Source organism: Solanum lycopersicum, chromosome 5 (genome assembly GCF_036512215.1).
Source record: "Solanum lycopersicum chromosome 5, SLM_r2.1".
NCBI classification, from domain to species: Eukaryota; Viridiplantae; Streptophyta; class Magnoliopsida; order Solanales; family Solanaceae; genus Solanum; species Solanum lycopersicum.
Window position 1 is genome coordinate 51617956 of NC_090804.1, and position 26756 is coordinate 51644711.

The 26756-nt window shown below is 36.8% G+C and overlaps 2 protein-coding genes across 2 annotated transcripts; both read left to right on the forward strand.

Annotated features, from left to right (window-relative positions):
• Window positions 1-575: 575 nt before the first annotated feature.
• LOC112941503 (uncharacterized) lies at window positions 576-24853 on the forward strand. Its single transcript, XM_069298074.1, has 5 exons — window positions 576-1310; window positions 16468-17078; window positions 17148-17773; window positions 21713-21777; window positions 24603-24853. Exons 2-3 carry the CDS (start codon window positions 17035-17037, stop codon window positions 17542-17544), a joined length of 441 nt encoding a protein of 146 aa, XP_069154175.1. The 5' UTR covers window positions 576-1310; window positions 16468-17034; the 3' UTR covers window positions 17545-17773; window positions 21713-21777; window positions 24603-24853.
• Window positions 17582-21230, forward strand: LOC138348879 (uncharacterized). Its single transcript, XM_069298470.1, has 7 exons — window positions 17582-17646; window positions 17739-17940; window positions 18607-18866; window positions 19331-19458; window positions 19558-19939; window positions 20684-21026; window positions 21216-21230. Exons 1-7 carry the CDS (start codon window positions 17582-17584, stop codon window positions 21228-21230), a joined length of 1395 nt encoding a protein of 464 aa, XP_069154571.1.
• Window positions 24854-26756: the final 1903 nt, after the last annotated feature.

Here is a 26756-nt window from a genome sequence, read left to right on the forward strand (position 1 = left end):
CAAAATCCTTTCCTAAAGATGAATATGTGGTCGCAGAAAATTGGCTTTGTCAATTTTGTTTTCCTTGAATTTTGTGCATCAATACAAGTAAAATGAGAGACAGTTGTTGACACCCAATTTGGACCCTCCACGACATAAATTAATCATCGAACTTCTTAATTCCCAAACTATTTAGAATAATTGGTTTTATAAAATTCAAAATATTTTTAAAGTTTATTTTGAATATGTCTGTTACTTTTTTTTAATTTTTAAATAATATATTTTACATTATTATGTATATAATTAATATATTTTATGATTATTCAAAAATCATCACAAGAAGATTTTAATTTTAGTAAGTATCCTATTAAATTAGTTTGGTTTAATTATTGTTATATTTTTGAATCACTAGTTTAGGATTAAATAATTATTTTATTTTATTTTATTGTAAAAATAAGAAGCTCGTAAATTACTCGATATTAATTTGTCTTATTTAAATTTTTAGTCAAATTCCCTAAAATAAATTTAATTTGACTATTTCTTAAATTTCAAAGACAACTCATTTCCCCTATACCCATTTAAAGGACCAAATTTTGGGACCTTTTTCAACTTAGGCCGACACCCTTTCTTTTCGGTCAATTTCAAAAGACCCAAATATTACCTTAATTCGCAGCAGCCCATTTTTCCTCTCAAATCACAGTACAATACAAAGTTAATCGCTCCAACTATCAAACCGGCCCAGCCCCCTGTGTCGGTCTTCTTCTTCGCGAAGAAACCCAGAGAGTGCGACCCAACTCGCAAACCAGTCCGACAGCCCAGAAAAATGACCCGAGTCCAGCGATTGTGTCATCCTTCCTCTCGTACAAGGACGTTGTAGAACTTTCAAGGTGTCTCAATTTGTTGCTTCCTCGTCCTTTGCTTGGAATCGGACGGCTCCATTCATTTTTCCGTTGAGAAACTTATAAAAACTACAGCTGTTTTGAGCCTTATCTGGGAAAAAAATGAGATTCAAATTTGAAATGGGAATTTTTTTATCCTTTTCCCTCTCGGTTTTCCCCCTTTAAATCTGCCCTAATTCTTCCTTATTTATGGGGGATCCTCTTAATTCTAAAGTTTGGAGATAATTGATATGGAGTTGGGAAAAGTTTGGAAGAAAGGTTTCTGGGAGTCACAAACTTAGGTTTCTGGGAGTCACAAACTTCCGAACAAGTGTTATAGTAGACGTCGAGTTTTTCCGGGTCATTCTTGCTAATTGCTGGATTTCTCGATGTTTGTGTGTAGCTGCTGCCCGTCCTGCTTGTCCCGTCTCTCAGTTTGCTGCTTTGGAGAAGGTGAACTCTCTTTTATATTAAGTTGTTTGATACAATCGTTTTGTTTGAAGAAAGCATGAAATCTCTGCCCATTCTTATTCTTAATTCTTGTTTGGATTCTGTTCTTTGTAGTTTAATGTTGATAGTACATTGAAGGTTTCGTTTGATATCGAATATAACTTCTCGTGATTAAGTTTAAAGTGTTGTTCATGTAATCCTAAGAGTTTTTGGATTAGATGGTTTATTAAAAATGTCTGTGATGCCGGCTTTTCGGCTTTCAATTATTTATTTTTCTCAAGTGATCTTATCCTCTCTTTTCTTATTTCTTTAGTCGAGACCGAGCGATTAGTCATTATGATATGTTTTCAGTCCTCCGTATGCATTTATCCTCTTTGATTCGTGTTGATAGAAATATCGAGTTGGTTTCGATTCAGGTTTAGTGTTTGGTTTAATATGGTTTCTATCTTTGGATTATTCATCTAAAATCAGAATGCTCGTATTTGTACGTCGAGACGACATGAACGTTGAGATTCTTGTTTTATGTCCCACATCGCATTTTGTTGGAATCTAGCGTTTAATGTCATTTTAAATTCTTTTCCTTTGATGTTAACCTCTCATTGTATGGCTTTGCTTAATATTCAACCACCTTATGTGATTCTAATGACTTTGAAATTGGTATACGTATGTCTACCATAATAGAACATATAAGGTCGTGTACATTTTTTATGGTTTTTCGGTAATGTGTAAAAACGAAACCTTTTATGGCTACCCCTTCTATTTTGAAGTTTGGTTCTAGTCCAAGTGATTTGCTGTCTAGCCGTAGGTTGTTAAGTACTTGATCTCGGTCGAAATAGCTCATATCGGTCTGGTTTTCGTACACTTTTATTATATTTTAGACATACCGGAGTATGGATTGTTTTTTGATATACCTTGTTAGTATTTTTGTCCGGTAATGTCTTGAGAATGTTAGACATTAAATATCTTTCTAACATGATAGACAATGGTGTTACTTTTGTTTGTCTTAAGGAAAAATGTGATTTCTTCTTGCTGAGTGTGTGCTTTCCTCTTTCTGAATTTTGGGTTTGTTTTGAAATCTATTAAGTTCATTGGCAGTGATTTTGTTTTCACTTTATTTCAAATTAATTTCCTAGCTTATCTTTCCCTAAATTCAAATCATGTCTTGATTACTTTTCTTATTCAAAAAGCTAATTTTTCCCCTTTGTCGTTTTTGTTGTATGAACCCCTCCCTCCGAGTCCACAACGGATTTCCTTCATTGCATTACCAAGCTCGAGCCATAGAGGCTCGAGTCTCTTTTAGTCTTTGAGACATCCAGGCTGCGGGTATATAGTACGGAAGGCCATGAACAGGGGCTGGAAATTAATTTTATAGGTTTTGAGATGTGTGTATACTAGTTGTATACACACTATATTCACCAATATACAGGTCCAAAATATGCATATGAGGACGAATTTGAAAAAAAAAAACAGGTTGAAAAGCAGCAACTTGTTTGCTGAAAGTTAATTTTCCAGCCCCCGGAAAGTCAAAAAACAGGTTGATATACAGGCTCTATACACCGATATACGATCGTAATATAAGAAATACATGTGCAAAAAATATGAAACACAAGCAAAAATTACAGGACAGAAGGTACAATGAAATTGTAGGCTCGGAAAGCCAAAAAATGATTGTATACGATCCATATACCAGAATATACGCAAAACGTATACACAGAATTTTGAAATGTAAAATATGGCCAAAAGGCCTAAGGAACTTGCTTTTTGCTGGCCCAACAGGTTAAGTAGTGGGCAGAACCCATTTTTATGGGCCATTCAAGATTAGGACAGGGACTTAATTTTGGGCCCAACTAATTTGACTTGGGTAGATTGGCCCAAGTTCAAATTTCCCCTTTCTCTTACATTATTTTTTTTCATGTGTTGACTAACACTTGTGATTATAATTTGATTAGTTTCCAAAGAAAGTCATTTCTCCTCGATATTTAAAATATAAATATGCATTATATATATATATATATATATATATATATATATATATATATATATATATATGTATATATTATTACTTAGCTTTTATTTTTAATAGATCTTGTCAACACTTAAGTTGATCCCCTTTAGAATGATCCCCCTTTTAGTGATTTCCCTTAAAATATTTATTAGAAAATAACAGTAATAAATACATAAATAAATAAAATAATTTGTTTTTCCTTTACTTTTGTAAAAATTTGAAAAGTAAATAAAAGTCATTTTTAGTCAAAACGCCTGTCCACCGCGAGTTAGCGGGCATTCCGAAGGCCGAATACCTTCTCGGACTGTATATTTGGACTTCGAACCCTTTTCAATCGATTTTTTCTATCTTAAATCTTTTGGAAAATAATTACAAGTTTTTTCTTGATTTTTACTGAAAAATCAAGTAGTGACTCTGTTAATTTGAAAAATTGGATTTTCTTAAATCATAAGATTTATTGATTTTTTTGAAACTTAGTTATTTTTTCTTTTACCATATATATTTGATTAAAATAGAAATGACGACTCTGTTGGGGACTAATTATGTTCTAACAATGAGATCTGACTGTTTTGACTAGTTTTTATTAACTGTTAAAATAATGTTTGTGTCGAATATGTTTAGATTTTCATAAACTGTCGTTGCATTCATGACATCTTCCAATATGTATGTATAGTATGTTGATTAAAATAGAATGTTAAGAGGCTAGTCTTAGTCCTCTCCGAGGACGACGACACCGATTACGTCTAAGGGGTGCTCCCCAGTCATGAAAAACTTCGTATTAGAGCATTTGGTTGATGTAATCATAGGATAATGTCTCACTAAACAACGTCAATGTATAGTATTGTTCATAGGAGTGAAGAGCGCCACACTTATGAATGAGAGGCTACGTGATGCTTACGAATTCTCACCTATTTGTAATCTTTAATGTCGTGCCTTTTGAGTGGTAACACTATGTGTCCCTTTTTCTTCTAAATCTTTTCTTGAGGATATAAGAGATGACTACATGAAGGACGGCTGCAAGGAGAGTGGAGAAAGATTTGTCTAATGCATGGGTTCCTCCCCAAGATAACCTAGCCCCTCCACAAGGAGACCAAATACCTCCACAAGTCCAAGCTCCATTCATTGCTCCACTTATGACGGGTAGAGAGATAAGGTCGGATTTGTTGACTTTGACACAAGCCATGACTATCCAAGCTCAAGCAATAGCCTGTCAAGCCCAAGTCGTGGCGACTTAAGCTTATCGGCAGGTTGGACCTCGTGTTCAACCAAATGCTAGTAGCACAACTTCCCGCTTGAGGGACTTCAGGAGGATGAACCCTACTATGTTCTGTGGGTCGAAAGTGAATGAAGATCCCTGAGACTTTATTGATGAAGTTTACAAGATTCTCTATGCCATGGAGTTTAGCTTAAATGAAAAGGCCGCGCTAGATTCCTATCAAATCAAGGATGTAGTTCAAACATAGTACACCCAATGGAGAGATAATAGGGCCTTGAGAGCGGGTCCTCACTTGGGAGGTGTTTAGAAGGGCTTTCCTTGGTCATTTCTTTCATACGGTTAAAAAGGATGCGAAAGTGGAAGAATTCATCAACCTTGTCAAGGAGGTATGAGTGTGCAAGAGTACTCCTTGAAGTTAACTAAATTGTCCAAAAATGCACCTTCCTTGGTGTGTAACCCAAGGAATGAGATGAGTCGCATTATCACGGGAGTGTCCGGTGATTTATTTGAACAGTGTCGTTCGGCGATGCTCCATGAAAACATGGATATCTCTAGGTTTATGGTTAACGCATAACAAGTTGAAGAGAAAAGACTCAAGAGGAAGAATAAGGATCTTAAGAGGACTAAGTAATATGAGGGAGGTACTTCCAAAGGTAGGATTGAGATTCAATAAAAGCCTACGTTTAAGAAGAGGGTCTACAACAAAGTCCCTTCAAACATTTCCAAGGCTGACAAGTATAGGGTGTCTAACACTATATCCCAAAAGGCAAGAAGAAAAAACTCACCTAGCAAGAAACCAACTTGTTCCAAGTATGGTAAGAAGCGTTGGGACCATCGTCTTGTTAGAACAGAGAATTTTTTTGGGTGTGGCAAGAGTGGCCACAAGGTTAGAGTTTGCCTTAATATAAAAAGTCAAGAGAAGGGAAGTGATCAAGCTCAAGCTAGTGCTACTAGTTTCGAATCTCCAAAAAGGAACCTCTTTTATGCTCTTCGCTCTAGGGGTGAGAAAGAGAAGTCTCCCAATGTGGTTACTAGGTTTTACAAGTGTTCTCCATTGATTTTTATGCTTTACTTGATCCCGCGGCTACCTTGTCATTTGTAACTCCTCTAGTAGCTAAAAAGTTTGATGTTTTACCCGATATTTTTATTGAACAATTTTCAGTTACAACCCGTTGTGGATAAAAGAGTCTTTAAAAGTTGCCCTATATCCTAGCCTGATAGAGTTACATGGGTTGATTGGTAAAACTTGATATGGTTTGATTATGATGTAATATTAGGAATCGATTGGTTAGATGTTTATGTTGCTTCCATTGATTGTGAAACAATAATGGTTACGTTTTGTTTTCCTAATGAGCCCGTCTTAGAGTGGAAGGGGGTAACACAATTCCAAGAGGTTGTATCATTTCTTGTTTAAAAGCTTGTAAAATGATTTCTAAAGGGAGTATTTACCATAATGTAAGAGTAAAAGATTTTGAGGCCGACATTCCTCCTATAGAGTTAGTCCCCGTAGTGAAAGTCTTTCTAGAAGTCCTTCGCGATGACTTACCCGGAATTCCTCCCGAATGGAAAATTGACTTAAGTATTGACTTGTTATCGGATACGAATCCCATTTCAATCCCTACTTACCAGATGTCTCGAGCGGAGTTTAAATAGCTAAATCTTTGATTCAAGGACTTATTAGAAAAAGGGTTTCATTTAACCTAGTATTTCAGCATGGGGAGCTCCGGTGTTGTTTGTGAAGAAGAAGGATGGGTCCCTTAGGATGTGCATTGACTATCGTCAACTCAATAAGGTCACCATGAAGAACAATTATCCTACCTTCAAATTGACGACTTGTTTAATCAACTCCAAGGGGAAAGCTACTTTATTAAGATTGACTTGAGGTGGGGGTATAACCCACTTTGGATAAGCGGTGAGGATGTACCTAAAATGTAATTTCGAACTAGGTATGTTCACTATGAGTTCCTACTAATTTCCTTTGGTCTCACAAATGTCACCATGAATTTTATGGACCTCATGAATAGGGTGTTTTGAAATTACCTAGATTTGTTTTTCATTGTCTTCATTGACGACATCTTGGTATATTTGAAAAAAGAGTGTGAACATATAGACCTTTTGAGGGTGGTTTTGCAAGTGCTCAAGGAACAGCAAGTATTTTCAAAGTGTAGAAAGATTGAGTTTTGGTTGAGATCGGTGGAGTTCCTTGGTCATATTATCTCAATTTAGGGTAAAGATGTCTACCCAAAGAAGATTGAGGCGGTGATGAAATTGCCCAGACCATTGACTCTAACCGACATAAAAAGTTTCTTACATTTAGCCAGGTAATATAGAAGCTTCAAAATTTTTAAGGATAGGCTTACCTCCGCTCCAATGTTGACCTTACCGGATGGTAGCAAGGGTTTTGTGGTATATTTTGATGCATACCTTGTGGGTTTGGATTTTGTCCTTATGCAACATGGAAAGTTAATAGCCTGTGCCTTTGGACAATTCAAGGTGCATGAGAAGAATTATCCAACTCACGCTCTTTAATTAGCGACTGTAGTGTTTTCTTTGAAGATATGGAGACATTAGTTGAATGGTGTTCATGTGGAGGTGTATAACTCAATAAGAGTCTTCAATATGTGTTTATTCAAAAGGTGTTGAATCTATTTAAAAGATGATGGTTGGAATTATTGAAAGATAACGACATGAGTATGCTTTACCATCCCGGCAAGGCTAATGTGGTTGCAGATGCTTTGAGTTGAATAACCAGGGGTAGTGTGTCTCAGGTAGAAGAAGGGAAGAAAGACCAATTGAAAGGTGTTCATAAGTTGGCTAGATTGTGTGTTCGGTGAAGATTCCCCGAATGGTGTCTTTATAGTTCAAAAAAACTCCGATTCATATTTAGTGGTTTAGGTGAAGTCTAAGAAACATCTTGATCCACTATTGATGGAGTTGATGAAATCAGTACTTAGCAAGTTCAATAAGTCATTGTCCCAAGGGGGGTTGTTTGCTAAGGTACCAAGGTAGATTATATGTACCAGATGTTGATGATTTAAGGGGAAATTTTTTGGAAGAAGCTTATTGTTCCCGATATTCTATTCATTTGGGTGCCACCAAAATGTATCATGACCTTAGAGAGGTATATTGGTTGGATGGTTTATAAAGGGACATAGCGGAGTTTGTATCCAAGTGTCCAAATTGCAAACAAGTGAAAGTCGAGCAACTAAAGCATAGTGGACTACTCCAAGAAATTGGTGCTCCTACTTTGAAGCGGGAAAAAATAATATCGAATTTGTTGTTGGGTTTCCTTCAACACAGAGGCAAAATGTCTCAATTTGAGTTATCATCGATATACTGAAAATTCCGATCATTTTATTCCCATTAAGTCAACATACTCAGTGAAGAATTATACAAACATCTACACATATGAGATTTTGAGTCTTCATGGTATTCCATTATCCATCATATCAGATAGAGGTGCTCAATTTACGTCTCATATTTGGAGGTCTTTCCAGAAAGGGTTGGGTACACAAGTGAAGCTTAGCAACACTTTTCATCCCCAGAAAGACGGTCAAGTAGAGCGTACTATTAAAACCCTAGAATACATGTTAAGGTCTTGTGTGATTGATTTCAAAGGGAATTGTGACAATCACGTACCGTTGATTGAGTTCTCTTATAATAATAACTACCATTCTAGTATTTCAATGGCTCCATTTGAATAACTATATGGGAGGAGATTTAGGTCTCCCGTACGGTTGTTTACTGTTGGGGAGTCCTCAATCCTTTGTCCCCAAATAGTCTATGAACCATTCTAGAAGGTTCATGTAATAAGAGATAGGTTGAAAATATCCTATTGTCACCAAAAATCCTATGCCGACAATTGAAGAAGATATCTTGAATTCGAACTAGGGGATATGGTGTATTTGAATAATTCACCTTTGAAAGAGGTGATGAGATTCGGCAAAAAGGGGAAGTTATGTCCCTGGTATGTGGGTCCCTATGAGGTTTCACAAAGGTTTGAAAAGTTGCATACGAGCTGAGATTACCTAGTCAACTAGCTTCGGTTTATACTGTATTCCATGTTTCCATGCTTAAGAAGTGCATTGGTTATCCCATGTCCATACTTCTTATTCAAGGGCTTGGTGTGGATGAGGACCTCTCCTATGAAGAGGTTCCGATGGAAATATTACATCACCAAGTTGAGAAATTGAGGAAAAAAGAGCTGGCGTTCGGAAAAGTTCTATTGAGAAACCACATAGCTGAGGGAGCAACACGGGAGGCCGAGGCCAACATGAAGTCCCATTATTCTCATATTTTTCCTAACTAAAGTAAGTTGTTCCTGTTAATAATTAAACTAATGAGTAATTTGAACTTGACTTGTTTCGCAAAAATATGCATAATTGTAGTAAAATGTTTTTGCTAAATGAGTCTTCATGGAAAATTCTCTTTTGCTTGATTTGTACTTATTTGTGTAATTGGTGTATTGTTGCCTTCATGAAATACTAATGAGAATGTTGATTTTTGTAAGTTGTTTTGGCATAAGTGACTTGATGATCATGTTGAGCTCATGTTCATATTGTAAGGAAATTCCTCATGTTGTGACGTTGAGCTCTTAAATGTAGTAAATTGTGATTTTAATTGCTGTGTAAATGCGTTGTTGTTATGCTTATTTGAGTTGTAACTCATGTTGACTATATATGTTGTTGGTTGGGCCGCTAGTGTTGAGTCCTTTCCCTATAAAAGAATTTAGTGTCATTCGGGGACAAATGTTCCTGGGGGGATAATGTAACACTCCAAAAGTTCATTACCTAATATAGAGCCTCACATGCTGAGTAAGGTTGGTAATACTTCTTTTAGACATAAAATAATGCATATAAACAATTTAGGATGTTTTAGTGTCAAAACGTCAACGAACGTCCTAATATCGCGAAATTAGTGAAATAGAGGTGTGTCTTGACATGTTTCATGGGGTTTTGAGTGTCAAAATTCAATGAAATTAGGTAGAAAGGTGTGAAACATGTATTAGAGTGTGTTTATGATCGAAACGTTCTAGTACGATTTCCCAAGGATCACCCTAAGGTTGTTTTGAGAGGATCCTTCAGATCGACCAAAAAGATGTTTTTGATAGTGTGCAATCGACGAGCCAAGCACTGAGCCGTCGATTGATCGACGCTCCTTCGTCCCACACATAGTCAAATAACCAAATTTGTCAAAAGACACTACAACAAATATGATATATATCTATGAAATTATTTGTTTCGACATTAAATTCGTCACTAATTATTCTGTTTAAGTGACAAAATTTACTTGTCATTCTTAAATATATGAGAAACACACATTTATTGAAGAAACAGAAAAATTCATAGCAAAGTTTTGTCCACTATAGTTTCCCACCAAAAAATTAATTGGCGCCATTTTGTTAAGTAGCGTTCTCAAATTTAAATTATCGATGACACATTATTTTGTTAGTGTATGTAATTAATGACAAACTATGACATCAAATATGTCACTAATAATTCTCTTTTAGTGACAAAATTTACTTTTCGTGCTTAAATATATGAGACACATACTTTTAGCGACTAAAGATAAAAATCCGTAGAAAAGTTTTGTCCCACCAAAAAATTAATTGGCATCATTTGTTAACAAGCCACGAATTTAATGTTATCGGTGACACATTATTTCGTCACTAATAATGTATCTTATTCATGACAAATTATTTTTTATCTTATATTTATTAAATTTTGAACACAAAATTTTTCATCTAAAAAATATGTTGTTACAATATCGACAAATTAAAGTTCTTAGTTAAATATTTAAAATTTTGTCTATACCATTTATTTCAAACACTACTAATATAAATAATTGGTGGAAAATATTTTTTTGTCTCTAACCAATCTTAGATTTAGTGAAAACAAAAGAAATTGTCACAAAATATGCAAGTTGTTAAATAGCGACAACTTAAAATTTGTAGTGAATAATACAACTATTTGCTAAAAAAATTTCATAGCTAAATACATTTTGTTTGCTAAAATTGTTCATAATTACAAGTGATAATTTACAAAAAGAATAATACAAGTGCTTGTATTAAACCAACAAATTCAGATGATTTTGTAAAAATGAAAAAGTACAATACATCAATTTTCTTAAATTACGCAATTATAAAATGCATTATATGAAAAATATAATCTAGGTTATTGATACGCACAAACTTACTTCTCAAATAAGAAGTAAAGCGGTAGTATCAAGTAAAGAACCCAACTAATGAGGTTGGGATCGTTTCCACGAGGAAAATAGTTCAGACTTAACTTTATTTTATTATTACTATTGTTTAGTCAATTATTTTCCTAGAAAATAAAAGACAATAAAGGGGGGTTTTCACATCTAAATTAATGAAAATAATTAACTAAATTAAAGTAAACAACTAACAAATTTAAATCTTGGAGCTTAATAAATTAATAAAAGTAACTATGATTTAAGTGTTCCCCACAGGTTCCTAACATGATAATCCTAACTATAACAATTCTCTCCTAGTATCTTGCATGTAAAGTGATAAGTTATGTATCTCTAAATCCTTGGTACGACATCTAGAAAATTTCACTCCGCACCTTGGTCCGGCTACGTGTGTTGCTATACTAACCCTTACCTTTACCTCATATTAAGCATTGCATTCGATATTTGACTAAGTTATTACCTCGTACCAGTCGACACTAGCCTATTAGATAGTATATACTAAATTTAAGTTGATAATTCTTTTCCTATTATCTACCTCCTTGGTCCGGCAAGTAGCATTAAGGCGAGTTCTAACATTTGCCATCCGTTAAAAAGACTTCTAAACGAAGAATTACTAATACACGCAAGACACTATTCTAGATTTGTTATTTTAGTTAGATTTTACCTCATTATTAACCCATGGTTCCCACAACCCTAGTTATGGAGTTTAGTTACCATAGTCATAATCTCACTATTCATATAATTAATATAAGAATTCATGCACTTACTTTAATGAGAAAGAATAAAATTCCCAAAATTCACTTGATTAATCAACAAAAGCACCATCAATCAATTCGAGAAAAAGTGTATCAACTACAGAAATTAATTCTTCAATACTTGAACAAGAAAACTAAAACTTATCCAAAAGTCTAACTATTGAAAAATCTAACCCACAAAATGAGGTTTTTCAAACTATTTATAATAAAAACAAAAACCTAATAAAAGAAGGATTCTAATTACTGAAAATCTTTCAAAACGCGTCTAGGTCGACGGACCTCATGAAGGACCGTCGTGGATATTACGGGCCATCATGCCCTCCGTCGTCCCATACTTCACAAATTCTTCTTCTGCTTTCTTCATTACCCTCAACGAACAGGTATGACGGACCGTTCCAAGCAGGACGGTCCGTCGAGGGTGTCTGTTCCAAAATACTTAAGCTTCTCAGAATTTGGGTACTGGACTACTCTCTGATCATCACAACGAGCTAGCAGGACGGACCGTCATGGACTTCCGTAATCCCACACTAGGTCAGACTTCCCTATCTTCCTTCAACAACTTCACTGACCATCATAAGTTTGACGGACCGTCACAAGCTCCGTAGGTGGTCTCTTCTGCATTTCTCGCTCAAAAACTTCCGCGTTCATCTTTGGACAGATTTCCTGCAAATAAGGAGAAACTTACATAAAAATCAATAGAAAAAGGCTTTTGGACACACACTAAACTTAAGGAAAAAGCATTAAAATACCGTGAAACCACGGTATATCAACACCCTCAACTTAAATTTGTTGTTTGTTCTCAAGCGACGCACTATGACTCGCTACAAAATCTTTGTACATTAGTATCAAAATTTTAGTTTTCGCAATCATTTGGCTATCAATATCGATCAATCTCATCATATATTTGTCCTGCACATTTGTTGATGGAGTCAGAAACCCCCACAATCTCAGCCCAGGAAAAATTTGACTAAGAGTCGAACGACAGATGGACCGATAGTTTGTAGGTTAGACTACGGTCCTTAGCTTGTATCCATTGATCGAAACCCCATTCACCCACTCTCTAACAAGAACCACGATTGAGAATCACGATCCGTGTATGAAGCTACAAATCGTAGGTCTGACCATAGGTGGAAGCTAGTAGATAGTTAGGATGGGGGAATGCAGTTGGGTAAACTTCAATTGATCATAACTTTTAGAACAAAATGAATTAGGTTCCTCATGACATACTCAAAGATAGATAATTGAATTATCTTTCTACTGCCACCAACCTTGCTAGAATCATACCTCCTAATAAAAGGTTATGCTTGTTTTAGTAAAGGCATGTCGAACAGGCCCAACCTACGGACCCAAACGATGGACCGTCTATCCAGTTCGTTGTTTGGTCCGATAGCAATTAACTCAGGGGTCTTTTAATCTTTTTCAACTTTGTTTATAACCTAAGGTACATCATTTTGACCCTAAATCATAATATTTTAGTCAATTTAACCCTAGAAACATAATAAAACTTACCCTTAGTCAAATCATTAATAAAACCTTAGAAATTAGTAGCAAGAAAGGAGAAAAAGGTTAAGAACACTAGTTTAAGAACACAACAAGATTCCAACAGTTCCAGCCCCGAAATTGAAGTGTTTCTCCGTGAATTTCATCACCAAGTATGTAGATTTAACTAGTGGGTTCCTTTCACCCATTGGGTCCCTAGTTTTTGGCCAGTTGTTGATTCTTTTATCATGATTAAACCGAGGGCTCCTAAAACTTTGATAGAATTTCATGAATTTACTAGATATATGTTCCAAATCAGATTGTAAAGATATTATTCAGTTTATCGCATGAATTTCAGAACCCTAGATTTGGATTTCATAAAATGATGTGGTGCAATGTGTAAAATGTTGGTTGTTGTTCTCCAATTAAAGTCTTAAAATGGCTTGTTTGATGATTGGAATAATTGTGCATAAGGTGTGTAAATTGTGGTGTTAAATGAAGTTTAAGGTGGCTGATCTTAACTGAAAAATTCTAATCTTAAACAACAATGAATCTACACCTAAGAATGTGTTAAACGAATTGTGAAAGTACCTCAAAATGAACGTATGAATGTTGTTAGATAAAGCTAGAGAAGTTAATAAAATTTCCAGCATTTGGTGATGGAATTTTCAGCCAGAATACTTGAGGTTGAGAGGTTTAAAAATATATTTAAAACATGTGGGGTAGTGGGGATTGAATTCAAGACTTCACTACATGAAAGCTGAAAAAGATAAATAAATGAGAGGTATGGGATTCTAACCCACAACCTCTCGGCAAAACAACGGAGTATAGCGAAATTTTATAAAAATAATAAAAATAATAAAACTAATGAGAGGAGTGGGATTCGAACCCACCACCTCTTGGCAGAATGAGAAGGTAAGGAGAAAATGTAAATTAAACTAAGGTGAGGTTGTGGGAATCGAACCCACAAACTCTTTAATGGATGAGAGAATTAGGAGAAAAATAAAGGAGAAAATAAATGTGGAGAGTAGGGATTGAACCCACAATCTCTTGGATAAGTGAGAAAGTTAAGAGATAAATTAAAAGAAAAATAATGAGCTTGTGGGGGATCGAACCCACAACCTCCTTGCCTTAAAACGAAAAAGGGGAGGAGAACAAGAAAGAAATATTATAGGATTGATGGGAATCGAACTATGGTCTCCCAAATCTGAAAATTGCAATTATCAAGTTTAAAATAACATTAAGTATTGTTCAAGAGATTCGAAATCGGGTTCCGTTGTCCAATTCCGTATTGACACTTAAGTCATACGTAAACAAATATTTAATAAATGCTTCCTTTAATGAAATGATAAAACCCTAGAAGGGTTAAGTGCGAGTGTAAGATACACTAAATGGTCAAGTGCATTGGCATATGACGAAATGAACAATGAAATGATGAAATGAACAGTCAAGAAATGAAACCCTAAAAGGGTTAAGTAAGAGTGTGAAACACACAAAATGGCCAAGTGCATTGGCATATGATGAAATGGACATCCATGTAAAAAAGGATGAGTAATTATGAAGAGAAAATGTGCTTATGTTAATGAATGTGGTGACAACATGATATGAGGCTAATGTAAAAGATGAGAGCGATCTCAAATGATCCTAAGTAAATGTTACTAAAACGTACTCACCTATGATAGTGTAAAGTTAATGAAGAGACCAGTCTCTATGAATACTCTAATGAAAGTATTGAGATTAACACACTTAATACTAATGATGAGATGAGAAATCATCTATTGACTTATGATTTCCTCATACTCAAAGCCAGCTTCCATGATGTATACTTTAAATGTACTGGAACTTTATACTGAGCACCGATAGGCTAGGTATGAGCGGTGATGCCTTCTTTCGGAAGGGCAAAGGTTTACGTAACTCTCATGAGATGAGACTGTACGGCTTGACAGGTATGAGTTTCTACACATCTCCTAGTCTTTGAACCTATACTTTCAATATAGGGATCTAGCGGGGTTAAATTCCCATATACCCTAGCATGTTATTGAGTCACCTAGGCTGGTGATTCCACCTCTTTTTTATGTGGGGGAGACACTGAATTTCATGATGCTCACATGATCTATGTCGGTTAAAGTTAAAATTCCCAATGAATGAAGGAGGCCAGTCTCTAATGATGCACATAATGAAATCAATGATACCAAAAGTGTTAGGATAGGATAATGAAACGGTGAGTTAGATTCAAGTAATGACATTAGGTCATTCTTGGTCATTGCACAACGAACCTGATGAAAGTCTTAAACTACATCCTAGGTATAGATAGTGTTTACACTGGCCCATGAATGAAATGAAATGGAGTACGTATGAATGAACGAAGCGGACTCTACGTTTGCTAAAGCAGACTCCCTAGTTGAGGTCCCATATGTTGGCCCTCATTTCTGGCAAGTCTTAATGTTATTTCCATGATTTCAAGGTCTCGTGGCATATGAATGAATGATATGAAAGATGTTATGTTCTATATGTGATATGATATTTGAAATATGTTATATGCTGTTTGAAAAATGATAAATTTGATGATGCATATTACACTCATGGGATGACTTTCCAAATTCAAATTTGGCAGGTCCATTGACTTTTCTAACCCAAATTTGGAAAGTTCACTAACTTTCCTAATCTCAATTTGGCAAGTCCTCTGAATTGACTTTCCATAATCATGTTGTTAGGAAAGAGCTTTTCTTTCTCATGCATGTCCTTGGTGTGTGCTTGAATATACCCATACTTGGTACAAGTGTGTATTAGTCCCATACAACCCTATATTTTTAGGAGTAGGCACAGGTGGACGCTAGAGCTTTCATGTAGACGTTGCAGCTATCCGAACGTGAAAACTTTTATCCGGACTTGGTAGGCCCTCATGATTTTGAGAATGTATACCGTTATTATCTGGATTAGATATAGGCTTTAGCTAATGGAGAATGTTCCACTAGTGTTTCTTTCCATTTTCATTTCATACTTTGTATTGGTGCCATTTTGACAAAAATATGTTTAAGGCAATTATGAACTGTTTCTTTCATTTGACTATCACTATATTAGATGGTTGATTTGTGAACTCCTATGATGTTTTGTTTAAAAAGCTTAGCGTGAAGTAAGAAGACAAAAAGTTCAATTTTTTTGCTAAAATTAACATAGATGAAGTAAGAATGACGTATGTAGGCTTGTCTGCAACCTTTGAGAGGTCAACGACACTGATCTTGTCTGAGGTCTAGAATCCGAACGTGACAAAGTTTGTATCAGAGCCTTAGGTTGAATTCCGAGAATAATGAGTTCACATCAACCACATTGACTAGTTTCTAAGTCATGGTAGTGAAGTGCACCACTATCCTGGATTAGAGACTGCATTATGCACAGGAAAAATTTCCCTTCTTCTGATCTTATCGTGCTTTATTGAATGTTTGAGTTCTTATTGTTATGAACATGTCTAACATCAATCCTTGTTATTTTCAGAGAATGAACTCTTAGAGAACTAAGGGTCTGAGGAGGAGAGGAGCAGCTACTAGGGGTAATCAGAATCCATCCCAGGCTCCAGGTAAGGGAGTGGCCATGCTAGTTAACCCAACTGGGTTGACTGATGCTGAGGTGAGGGCATCTCTAGCCTAGGTGGTACAGGCCATCACGGTGCAGGTTCAGGCTATGACTGCCCAAGTCAACCAACAGGATGTTGAGAGGGAGAACCCACCGGTTCGCAACATGTTGACAGACTGCGAAATTTCATGAGGATGAATCCTCCTATATTCAAAGGGGTAAAGACATAAAAGGATCCTCAATATTTTGTAGATGAGGTGCATAAGATCCTGGTGGCTATGGGGGCCACTAATATTGAGAACGCTGAGCTGGATTCCTACCAGCTAAAAGATGTTGCACATACTTGGTGCAAGATGTGGCAAGATAGTCGTGTCTTAGGTGGAGTGTCAGTCACGTGGGAGCCGTTCAAGACAGCATTTCTGGAGAGATTCTTCCCCAGAGAGTTGAGGGAGGCCAAGGTTGAGGAGTTCATCAACCTTAAAAAAGTCTATGATGGTCAGGGAGTATTCCCTGAAGTTTGTTAAGCTATCAAGGTATGTTCTTCTCCTTAGTATTTAATAGCAAGAATGAGGGGAGTACTTAGTTTTGTTAGAATTATCTAGGTATGCTACTTTGCTGGTTTCAAATAGCAGGGATGAGATGAGCAGGTTCTTCATGGGAATCAATGGAGACCTGGAGGAGGAGTGTCGGTTTGCGATGTTCCATGATAATATGGAGCTTTCCAGGTTAGTGGTGCATGTCCAACATGTAGAGGACAACCGCAGGAGGAGAGGTGTTCGTGATGTTAGGAGGAATAGTCCTCATGATCAGGTAGGTCCCAACCATGGAAACAACAGAAACAATTTTGGTGTCCGTGAGCAGCCCAAGTTGAAGAAGGGGCAACAGAGTTATGGGAATTCTAACCCTCAGAGGAGTACAACACTTACAGGAGGCAGACCTGAATCAGAAGGGGGCAATGGAGTTGAGATGCAGCGTCATAAGAAGAAATGTGCTAAGTGAGGCCAAACTCACTGTGGAGAGTGCAGACAGGGCATTAATGCCTGTTACGATTGTGGTAAAAGCGGACACATGGTCAGACACTGTCCACAGAACAAAAGTCAGGTTGGATGAAATGCTCGGCCTAGGCCTAACCCTCAGAGTGCATCAGCAGCCGAACCTCCCAAGAGGAACATATTCTATACCCTGAAGGGCAGGGAGGAGCAGGAGAAGCCCCCTGATGTGGTCACAGGTATGCTGCAAGTATTCTCAACTTCTATATATGCCCTACTTGATCCAGGGTCTACGCTTTCCTTTGTGACTGCTCTACTTTCCCTTGCCTTTGAAATACTACCTGAAATTCTACATGATCCTATAATGCTTAGTAAGCCTTTAGGAGAAAATGTAAGAACTGATAGGGTATATAAGGATTGCCCAATAGTTGTGAGTAGTAAGACTATGTGTGCAAAATTGATTGAGTTACCCATGCATGATTTTGATATTATTCTTGGCATGGACTGACTTCACAGTTGTTCTGCTTTCTTGGACAGTCGTAGTGGAGTGTTGAGATTTCACTTCCTTGATGAAGAAGAGTTAGTCTGGTAGGGGTACAATTCGATTCATCCTAATCCCTTGATTTCAAATCTTAAGGCCAATAAAATAATGTCCAAGGGGTTACTATGTCATCTTGTGAGTGTTAATGATTTAAATCATTACATTCCTTCCATACACTCAGTGCCTGTGGTGAATGAGTTCCTAGATGTGTTTCCTGAAGATTTACCCGGAGTCCCTCTCCCTTGACAGATTTACTTTCGTATTGACTGAGAACCCGATACTAAACAAATCTTGATTCCTCCATATAGAATTGCTCCAGCAAAACTCAAAGATTTAAAGCTTCAGTTAAAAGATATCACTAATAAGGGTTTCATTAAATCGAGAATATCCAAGTGGGGCGCTCCAGTGTTGTTTGTAAAGAAGAAAGATAGGACCCTTAGAATGTGTATCGATTATAGGCATCTCAAAAAAGTTATTATAAAGAATAAGTATCTTATTCCTAAAATAGATGATTTGTTCGATCAACTCCAGGGGTCGAGTTTCTTCTCTAAGATTGATCTTCGTTCAGGGTATCATCATCTTACAGTTAGGGACGCAGATGTTCCAAAGACAGCCTTTTGTACCCCTGATGGTCATTATAAGTTCTTGGTTATGTCATTTGGTCTCACGAATGCACCTGTTGCATTTATGGATCTCAGGAACAGAGTTTTCCCTGAATACCTTGACTCCTTTGTCATAGTATTCATTGATGACATTCTCATCTACTCTAAGACCAAGGAAGAGCATGAACAGTATTTGAGACTAACCTTGCAGCTACTTAGACAGCATTAGTTGTATGCCAAATTTAGCAAGTGTGAATTCAAGCTGTGATTAGTGACCTTTCTGGGTCATGTTGTGTCCGATCAAGGTGTAGAGGTAGACCCCAGGAAGACTGAAGCTGTTAAAAACTAGCCAAAGACTCTTATTCCCACTGACATTCGTAGTTTTTTGGGATTGGCTGGTTACTATCGCAAGTGTGTGGAGGGCTTTACATTCATTGCTGCCGCATTAACAGCTCTGACTAAGAAGAAAGCAAAGTTTTAATGGACGGAGACTTGTGAGAAGAGTTTCCAGGAGCTCAAGGACAAACTCACTTCAGCCCTGGTGCTTACTCTACCTAAGTGTGGTGAGAATTACACGGTTTATTGTGATGCATCTAGGGTTGGTTTGGGTTGTGTTCTTATGCAGGCTGTAAGGTGATAGCCTATGCTTCCAGACAGCTCAAGGTTCATGAGAAGAATTATCCCACTCATGACCTGGAGTTGGGAGCTGTGGTGTTTGCACTGAAGCTGTGGAGGCATTATCTGTATGGAGTACACGTGGATGTGTTCACAAACCATAAGAGTCTCAAATATGTGTTCACATAGAGGGAGTCGAACCTACATCAGCGCAGATGGTTGGAGCTATTAAAGGATTATGACATGAATGTGCACTACCATCCAGGTAAGGCTAATGTTGTGGCTAATTCTTTGAACAGGATGAGCATGGAAAGTACAGCCCACATTGAGGACGAGAAGAATGAGTTGGCAAAGGAGGTACACAGACTGGCCAGACTAGGTATGTGGTTGGTTTGCTCTACTAGTGGGGGTGTTTTAGTTCACCCTAGTTCTGAATCATCCTTGATAGTTAAAGTCAAGAACGGTCAACATCTTGATTCTGTGTTAATGGAGCTGACGGAATCAGTGTTGTTAAAAATGAATAAGTATTCTGCTTTGGGAGATAATGGCATACATAGATACCAGGACAGACTGTGTGTACCAGATGTGGATGATTTAAGGACCAGGATTGTGGCAGACCCATGGTTCCAGATATTCCATACATCCAGGTTCCACCAAAATGTATCATGATCTTAAGCAGATTTATTGGTGGGAAGGCATGAAGGACATTGCAGAATATGTAGCTAAGTGTCCTAATTATCAGCAGGTTGAGGCAGAACATCTTAACCCTGGTGGTTTGACTCAGATTATTGAGGTTCCGACTTAGAAGTGGGAGGCCATTAATATGGACTTCGTGGGATGTATTCCGAGGAATATGAGGCATCATGACTTCATATTGGTTATTGTGGACAGATTAACTAAGTCTGCCTACTTTATCCCTATAAAGTCTACTTACAGAGCCGAGGATAATGCGAGACTCTACATTGATGATATTGTGAGATGGCATGGGATTCCTTTATCTATCATTTTAGATAGAGGAGCTTAGTTTATTTCACATTTCTGGAGATCTTTCCAAAAAAGCTTGGGCACACAGGTAAAACATAGCACTGCCTTTCATCCTCAGTTAGATGGGCAGGCAGAGCGCACCATTGTGACATTAGAGGATATGTTGAGAGCGTGTGTGATTGACTTCAGAGGTAATTGGGATGACCATCTGCCTTTGATAGAGTTCTCATATAATAATAGCTATCACTCAAGCATTGGGATGGCACCATTTAATTGTATTGTAGGAGGTGTATATCTACATTTGGGTGGTTCGAGGTTGGAGAGTCAACCATTTTGGGTGCATAGATCATTGATGAGGCCTTGGAGAAAGTTAGAGTGATTAGGGACAGGTTGACTACTGGTTACAGGCGACAGAAATCATATGCAAACAACAGAAAGCGTCCCTTAGAATTTTATGTTGGTGACAAGGTTTACTTGAAGATATTTTCTATGAAAGGGGTGATGAGATTTGGTAGAAAAGGGAAGCTGAGTCCGAGGTATGTGGGGCCATATGAGATCCTACAGCGTGTGGGTGAGGTGGCCTATGAGTTAGCATTGCCTGCGGAGCTAGATTCTGTTCATCTAGCCTTTCATGTCTATATGTTGAAGAGGTGCCTAGTTGATCCAGCATCAATCCTACCTGTTGAAGGTTTGGGGGTTGGTAAAGACTTGTCCTATGAGGAGGTACCTGTTGAGATCTTAGACAGACAGGTCAAGCGGCTGAGGAACAAGGAGATTTCCACAGTGAAGGTATTGTGGAGAAATCATCTTGTTGAGGGTGCTATGTGGGAGGCTGAGGCCGACACGAGATCCGTCTATCCTCATCTTTTCAGCTCTTGAGGTTAGACTTCCCACTTTTAAGCCTATGTTTCCTGACCTCTTCGTATTTTGTTGCTATAGGTTGACTGTGCATAGCGATTATGTTATGATCTTATTGGCATTATGATGTGTAATGGTAGTGTCATTCGGGGATGAATGTTCCTCTAAGGGGGGGGATAATGTAACAATCCAAAAAAAACGAATAGGATAAATACTTAAGGTGATTTATCTATAAATTAAAACTATTCGTTAAGGGTAGAATGGTCCTTTCATGTATCAATTAAAATAAATCAGACTTTTAGTTATTAATTATTAATTATTAATTATTAAATTATATTGACTAAGTCTTGCCAACTATCCTAGTTTTAAGGGGGCCACTATCTCACACAAACTCTCTCACACACTTAAACCTCTCTCTCTCTCTCTCTCATCAATTTTTATTTCTTTGCTCCAAAAACAAAAAAGAAAATATTAGAAAACAATCAAAAGTTCCCTACACTCAAAAAACATACAAAAAAATATATACAAGCAAGCAAGCTAACTTAAGAAACGAAAACTTTGCATCATCATCTCGACAGGTTTGTGTTGAAGGTTTTTGGGAGGTCCTGGGAAGCACTTGGAAGGTGTGGAAGGCTATAACAAGGTATGGGTTTTCTCTCTTTGAATCCTTTCTCCAAGAGAAATTTCTTTCTACAAAATTCAACGTATGAAACTAGGGGTGTTCCCTTTATTGTTGAAATCCTTATCCCTAGTCTCCTTCTGATTTCAATATAAATTAGTTTAGAAATCATGTAGTTGGTAAGGTTACTGGTAGCTAAGTATGACATATGATTTTCCTTATGGTTTTATGTTTGAAAATAGTAAGCATGTTCAATGATGTCAACCGAAAATGATGTGGTGCAATGTGTAAAATGTTTGTTGTTGTTCTCCATTTCAAGTCTTAAAATGGCTTGTTTGATTATTGGAATTATTGTGCATAAGGTCTGTAAATTGTGGTGTTAAGTGAAGTGTAAGGTGGGTGATCTTAAGTGGAAAATTTTAATCTAAAACAACAATGAATCTACACCTAAGAATGTGTTAAACTAATTGTGAAAGTACCTCAAAACGAATGTATGGATGTAGTTAGATAAAGGCTAGAAAATTTAATAAAATTTCCAGCATTTGGTGATGGAATTTTCGGCCAGAATACTTGGTTGAGAGGTTTAAAAATATATATAAAACATGTGGGGTTAGTGGGGATTAAACCCAAGGACTCAGTACAAAAAAGCTGAAAAAGATAAATAAATGAGAGGTGTGTGATTTGAACCCTCAACCTCTCGGCCAAACAAGAGAGTAAAGAGAAATTTTTTACAAAAAATAATAACGAGAGGAGTGGAATTCTAACCCACCACCTCTTGGCAAAATGAGAAGGTAAGGAGAAAAAGTAAATTAAACTAAGGTGAGGCTGTGGGGGTTCGAACCCACAACCTCTTGAATGAATGAGAGAGTTAGGAGAAAAATAAAGGAGAAAATAAATGTGGAGAGTGGAGAATGAATCCACAATCCTTTGGATAGGTGACAAAGTTAAGATATAAATTAAAAGAAAAATAATGAGCTTGTGGGGGATTGAACCCAACAACCTCCTTGCCTTAAAATGAAAAAGGGGAGGAGATCAAGAAAGAAATATTATGGGAATGATGGGAATCGAACTAGGGTGTCCAAATCTGAAAAATGCAATTATCTAGTTTAAACTAAGATTAAGTATTGTTCAAGGGATTCGAAATCAGGTTCCCTTGCCCAATTCCGTATTGACACATAAGTCATACGTAAACAAATATTTAATGAATGTTGTCTCGAAATATCAAAATGAATATCATGGCATACACACAGGATACATAAGTCTTTTACTACATAATCTTAGGTAGATATGAGTCAATAAACTATGAATGAAGCCTCATGGATTGTACGTATAGACCCATAAGTCTAGTATACGATTAAAAATAAGTGAACCTAAGATGTATGTGATGAAATTGATAAACCATAGAAGGTTTAAGTGCGAGCGTAAGATACACTAAATGGACAAGTGCATTGTCATATGACGAAATGAACAATGAAATGATGAAATGAACAATGAAGTGATGAAACCCTAGAAATGTTAAGTAAGAGTGTGAAACACACTAAATGGCCAAGTGTATTGGCATATGATGAAATGAACATTCACGTAAAAAGGGGTGAGTAATTATGAAGAGAAAATCGGCTAATGTTAATGAATGTGGTGACAACATGATATGAGGCTAATGTAAAAGATGAGAGAAATCTCAAATGAGCCTAAGTAAATGTTACTAAAACGTACTCACCTATGAGAGTATAATGTTAATGAAGAGACCAGTCTCTATGAATACTCTAATGGAAGTATTGAGATTAACACACTTAATACTATGATGAGATAAGAAATCATCTATTGAGCTATGATGTCCTCATACTTGAAGCCAGCTTCCATGATGTATGAGTTTGAATGAACTGGAACTTTATACTAAGAACCGATAGGCTATCTATGAACGGTGATGCCTTCGTTCGGGAAGGGAGAAGGTTCATGTAACTCTCATGAGATGAGAGTGTCCGACTTGCTGGGTATGGGTCTCCATACATCTCCTAGTCTTTGAACCTATACTGCCAATATAGGGATCTGGCGGGGTTAAATTCCCATATACACTAGCATGTTATTGAGTCACTTTGGCCGGTGATTTCACCTCTTTACGGTGTGGGGGAGATACTGGATTTCATGATTCTCACATGATCTATGTCAATTAAAGTTAAAATTCCCAATGAATGAAGGAGGCCAACCTCAAATAATGCACATAATGAAATGAATGATACCAAAGGTGTTAGGATAGGATAATCAAACGGTGAGTTAGATTCAAGTAATGACATTAGGTCATTCTTGGTCATTGCACCACTAACCCGATGAAAATCTTAAACTACATCCTAGGTATAGCTGGTGTTTACACTGGCCCATGAATGAAATGAAATGCAGTACGTATGAATGAACGAAGCACTCTGTGTTTGCTAAGGCAGACTCCCTAGTTGAGGTCCCATATGTTGATCCCTCATTTATGATAAGTCTTAATGTTAAGTCCATGATTTTAAGGTCTCATGGCATATGAATGAATGATATGAAAGATGTTATGTTCTATATATGATATGATATGTCAAATATGTTATATGTTGTTTGCAAAATGATGAGTTTGATGATGCATGTTACACTTATGGCATGACTTTCCAAGTCAAAATTTGGCAGGTCCATTGTCTAATCCAAATTTGGAAAGTTCACTAACTTTCCTAATCTCAATTTGGCAAGTCCACTGTGACTTTCAATAATAATGTTGTTAGGAAAGAGCTATTTTTTTCATGCATGTCGTTGGTGTGTTCCTTCATATACTCATACTTAGTACAACTGTATACTAATCCCATACAACTCTATATTTTTAGGAGCAGGCACAGGTAGACGTTAGAGTTTACAGGTTGACGTTGCAGCTATCCGGACGTGGAACTTTCATCCGGACATGGTAGGCCCTCATGATTTCGAGGATGTCTACCGTTATTATCTAGATTAAATGTAGGCTTTAGCTAGTGGAGCATGTTTGACTTGTGTTTCTTTCAACTTTCATTTCATACTTTGTATTGGTGCCGTTTTGGCAAAAATATGTTTAAGGCAATTATGAACTGTTTCGTTCGTTTGATTGTCACTATATTAGATGGTTGATTTATGAACGCCTATGATGTTAAGTTTAAAATGTTTAGCATGAAGTAAGAAGACAAAAAGTTCAAAATTTTCGCTAAAATTAACCTAGATGAAGTAAGAATGACGTGTGTAGGCTTGTTTGCAACCTCTGAGAGGTCAACAACACCGGTCTCATCTGGGGTTTAGATACCGAACGTGACACTCCGACCTGACCCTTTTTTCTGTTCAACAAAGAGACGTCAAAAGCGTTAACAACGACAACAATTATTCGCACCTCACGCGAGACTACGTAAGGAAGAGTTCACGAAAGAAGCCGTGACACGCGAAGCAGCGCCAAACGTCATCCGTCTCCAAGCATCAATTGACGCAAATTGATGTTTCAACGTTTCTTTCTTCAGCCCCATGTTGCCTTCCTACAACGGTTTTGGTTGTGGCAGACTGGAGGTTTGTCTTTTGCAGCGGCATCTCGTCCTTGCTTGCCTCGAGATCGAGAAACATCAGGAAGCTAGGACACATAGATAGATCTCAATCGTATATTCTACTTTTCATCTTCCGGAAATGGTTTGAAGATTTCAAGAAAAGGCGTTTAGCCCAAATGGTGAATGTTTTAGGGTTTTTGAATTTCAAATTGAGACTTCCCTCATATGATTTTTTGATGTTCCCCCCCTCATTTCTGAACCCTAAATCCCTCCTATATATATATATATTCCGTATCCATCACAGAAGATGGGGCTTTTTGTTTGGACGATTTTGTGAAAGAGAAATAGGAAAAACAGTAAGACTTTTGGTTTGAAAATTAGTGTGAGAAAAGGTTGAAAACTTGTATTGATTTTATTCTGGTTGGAAACTTTTTTTTTAGTAAAACATAAAGTTATTATGAAATCGTAGTGATACATTCGAAAATACATCTCTGAATAAGAGAACCTCTCGGTTTTTTGCCTGGTTCCCTTTGGTTGTTGTACGTATCTGGTGTTTGGCGTGGTCAAAGTGTTGCTCTGCACGATCCAGCCCCTGTTTCGCTGCACCCTAAAAGGTAAACGACTCTTGGTTTTCTTTTGCTCTTCTTCTTCGTATCTATTTTGACAAGTGTTAAATTGTAAAATATTTGTTGTTGGTTCCCAGATTAGTCTATATGGCTGGCTTTGAGTTTAAGTTGCTCCCATCATCTTATTTCTCTTAGAAACTGGCCATATATGTTTCAATTTTGCTGGCCATATTTGTTTCATTTTTGAGTTTATGTTTCTTCCTTAGCTTCTTGGCCGATGTGCTCATTCTTATTTTTGTTTAATTCTTCGTTAATCGCATTTGATACTATCCTGTTTATATTCCATTGATAATATCCTGTTTATATATGTATGTATATATATATATATATTTTTTTTTTATTATTATTTTTTTTTATTTTTTTTTATTTTCGAGTGTAGATCAACAATCTTGCTCAGATCGGCAGAGTCTACTTTGTTGTGATTGATTTTTCCCTCTCGGACTTTTTCTAACATGTTTCCTGTGGTTTAGATGTGGTTTAGGCTTGGTTCTAAGGTTTTTCCCCTCTAGAATAAATGGCTGGTGTTTGTGTTTTTTTCCATCTTGTTCGCTGAAGGAGTTTATGTTAATCACAGTACATACAATCCCTTTCTATTCACGCCTGGAAATCACGTGAGTGCCCTTTTAAATTTTAATAATGTTATTCTGCTGGTGTGCTTACGAATAAGTATTTTCTGTTGGGAGGTCGTCTTTGATGTTGTGTATCAACTCGTCTTATCTACTTTCTTTGCAACTATATATTTACATTACTGCTCGATAGGCCATATTTTAATTAAATTACGTCTCCCTGTTTGTCTAAGTCATGTAAAATATGCTCATATCTGCAAATTGTGTCGGTACATTTGGGTTGTTTGTTT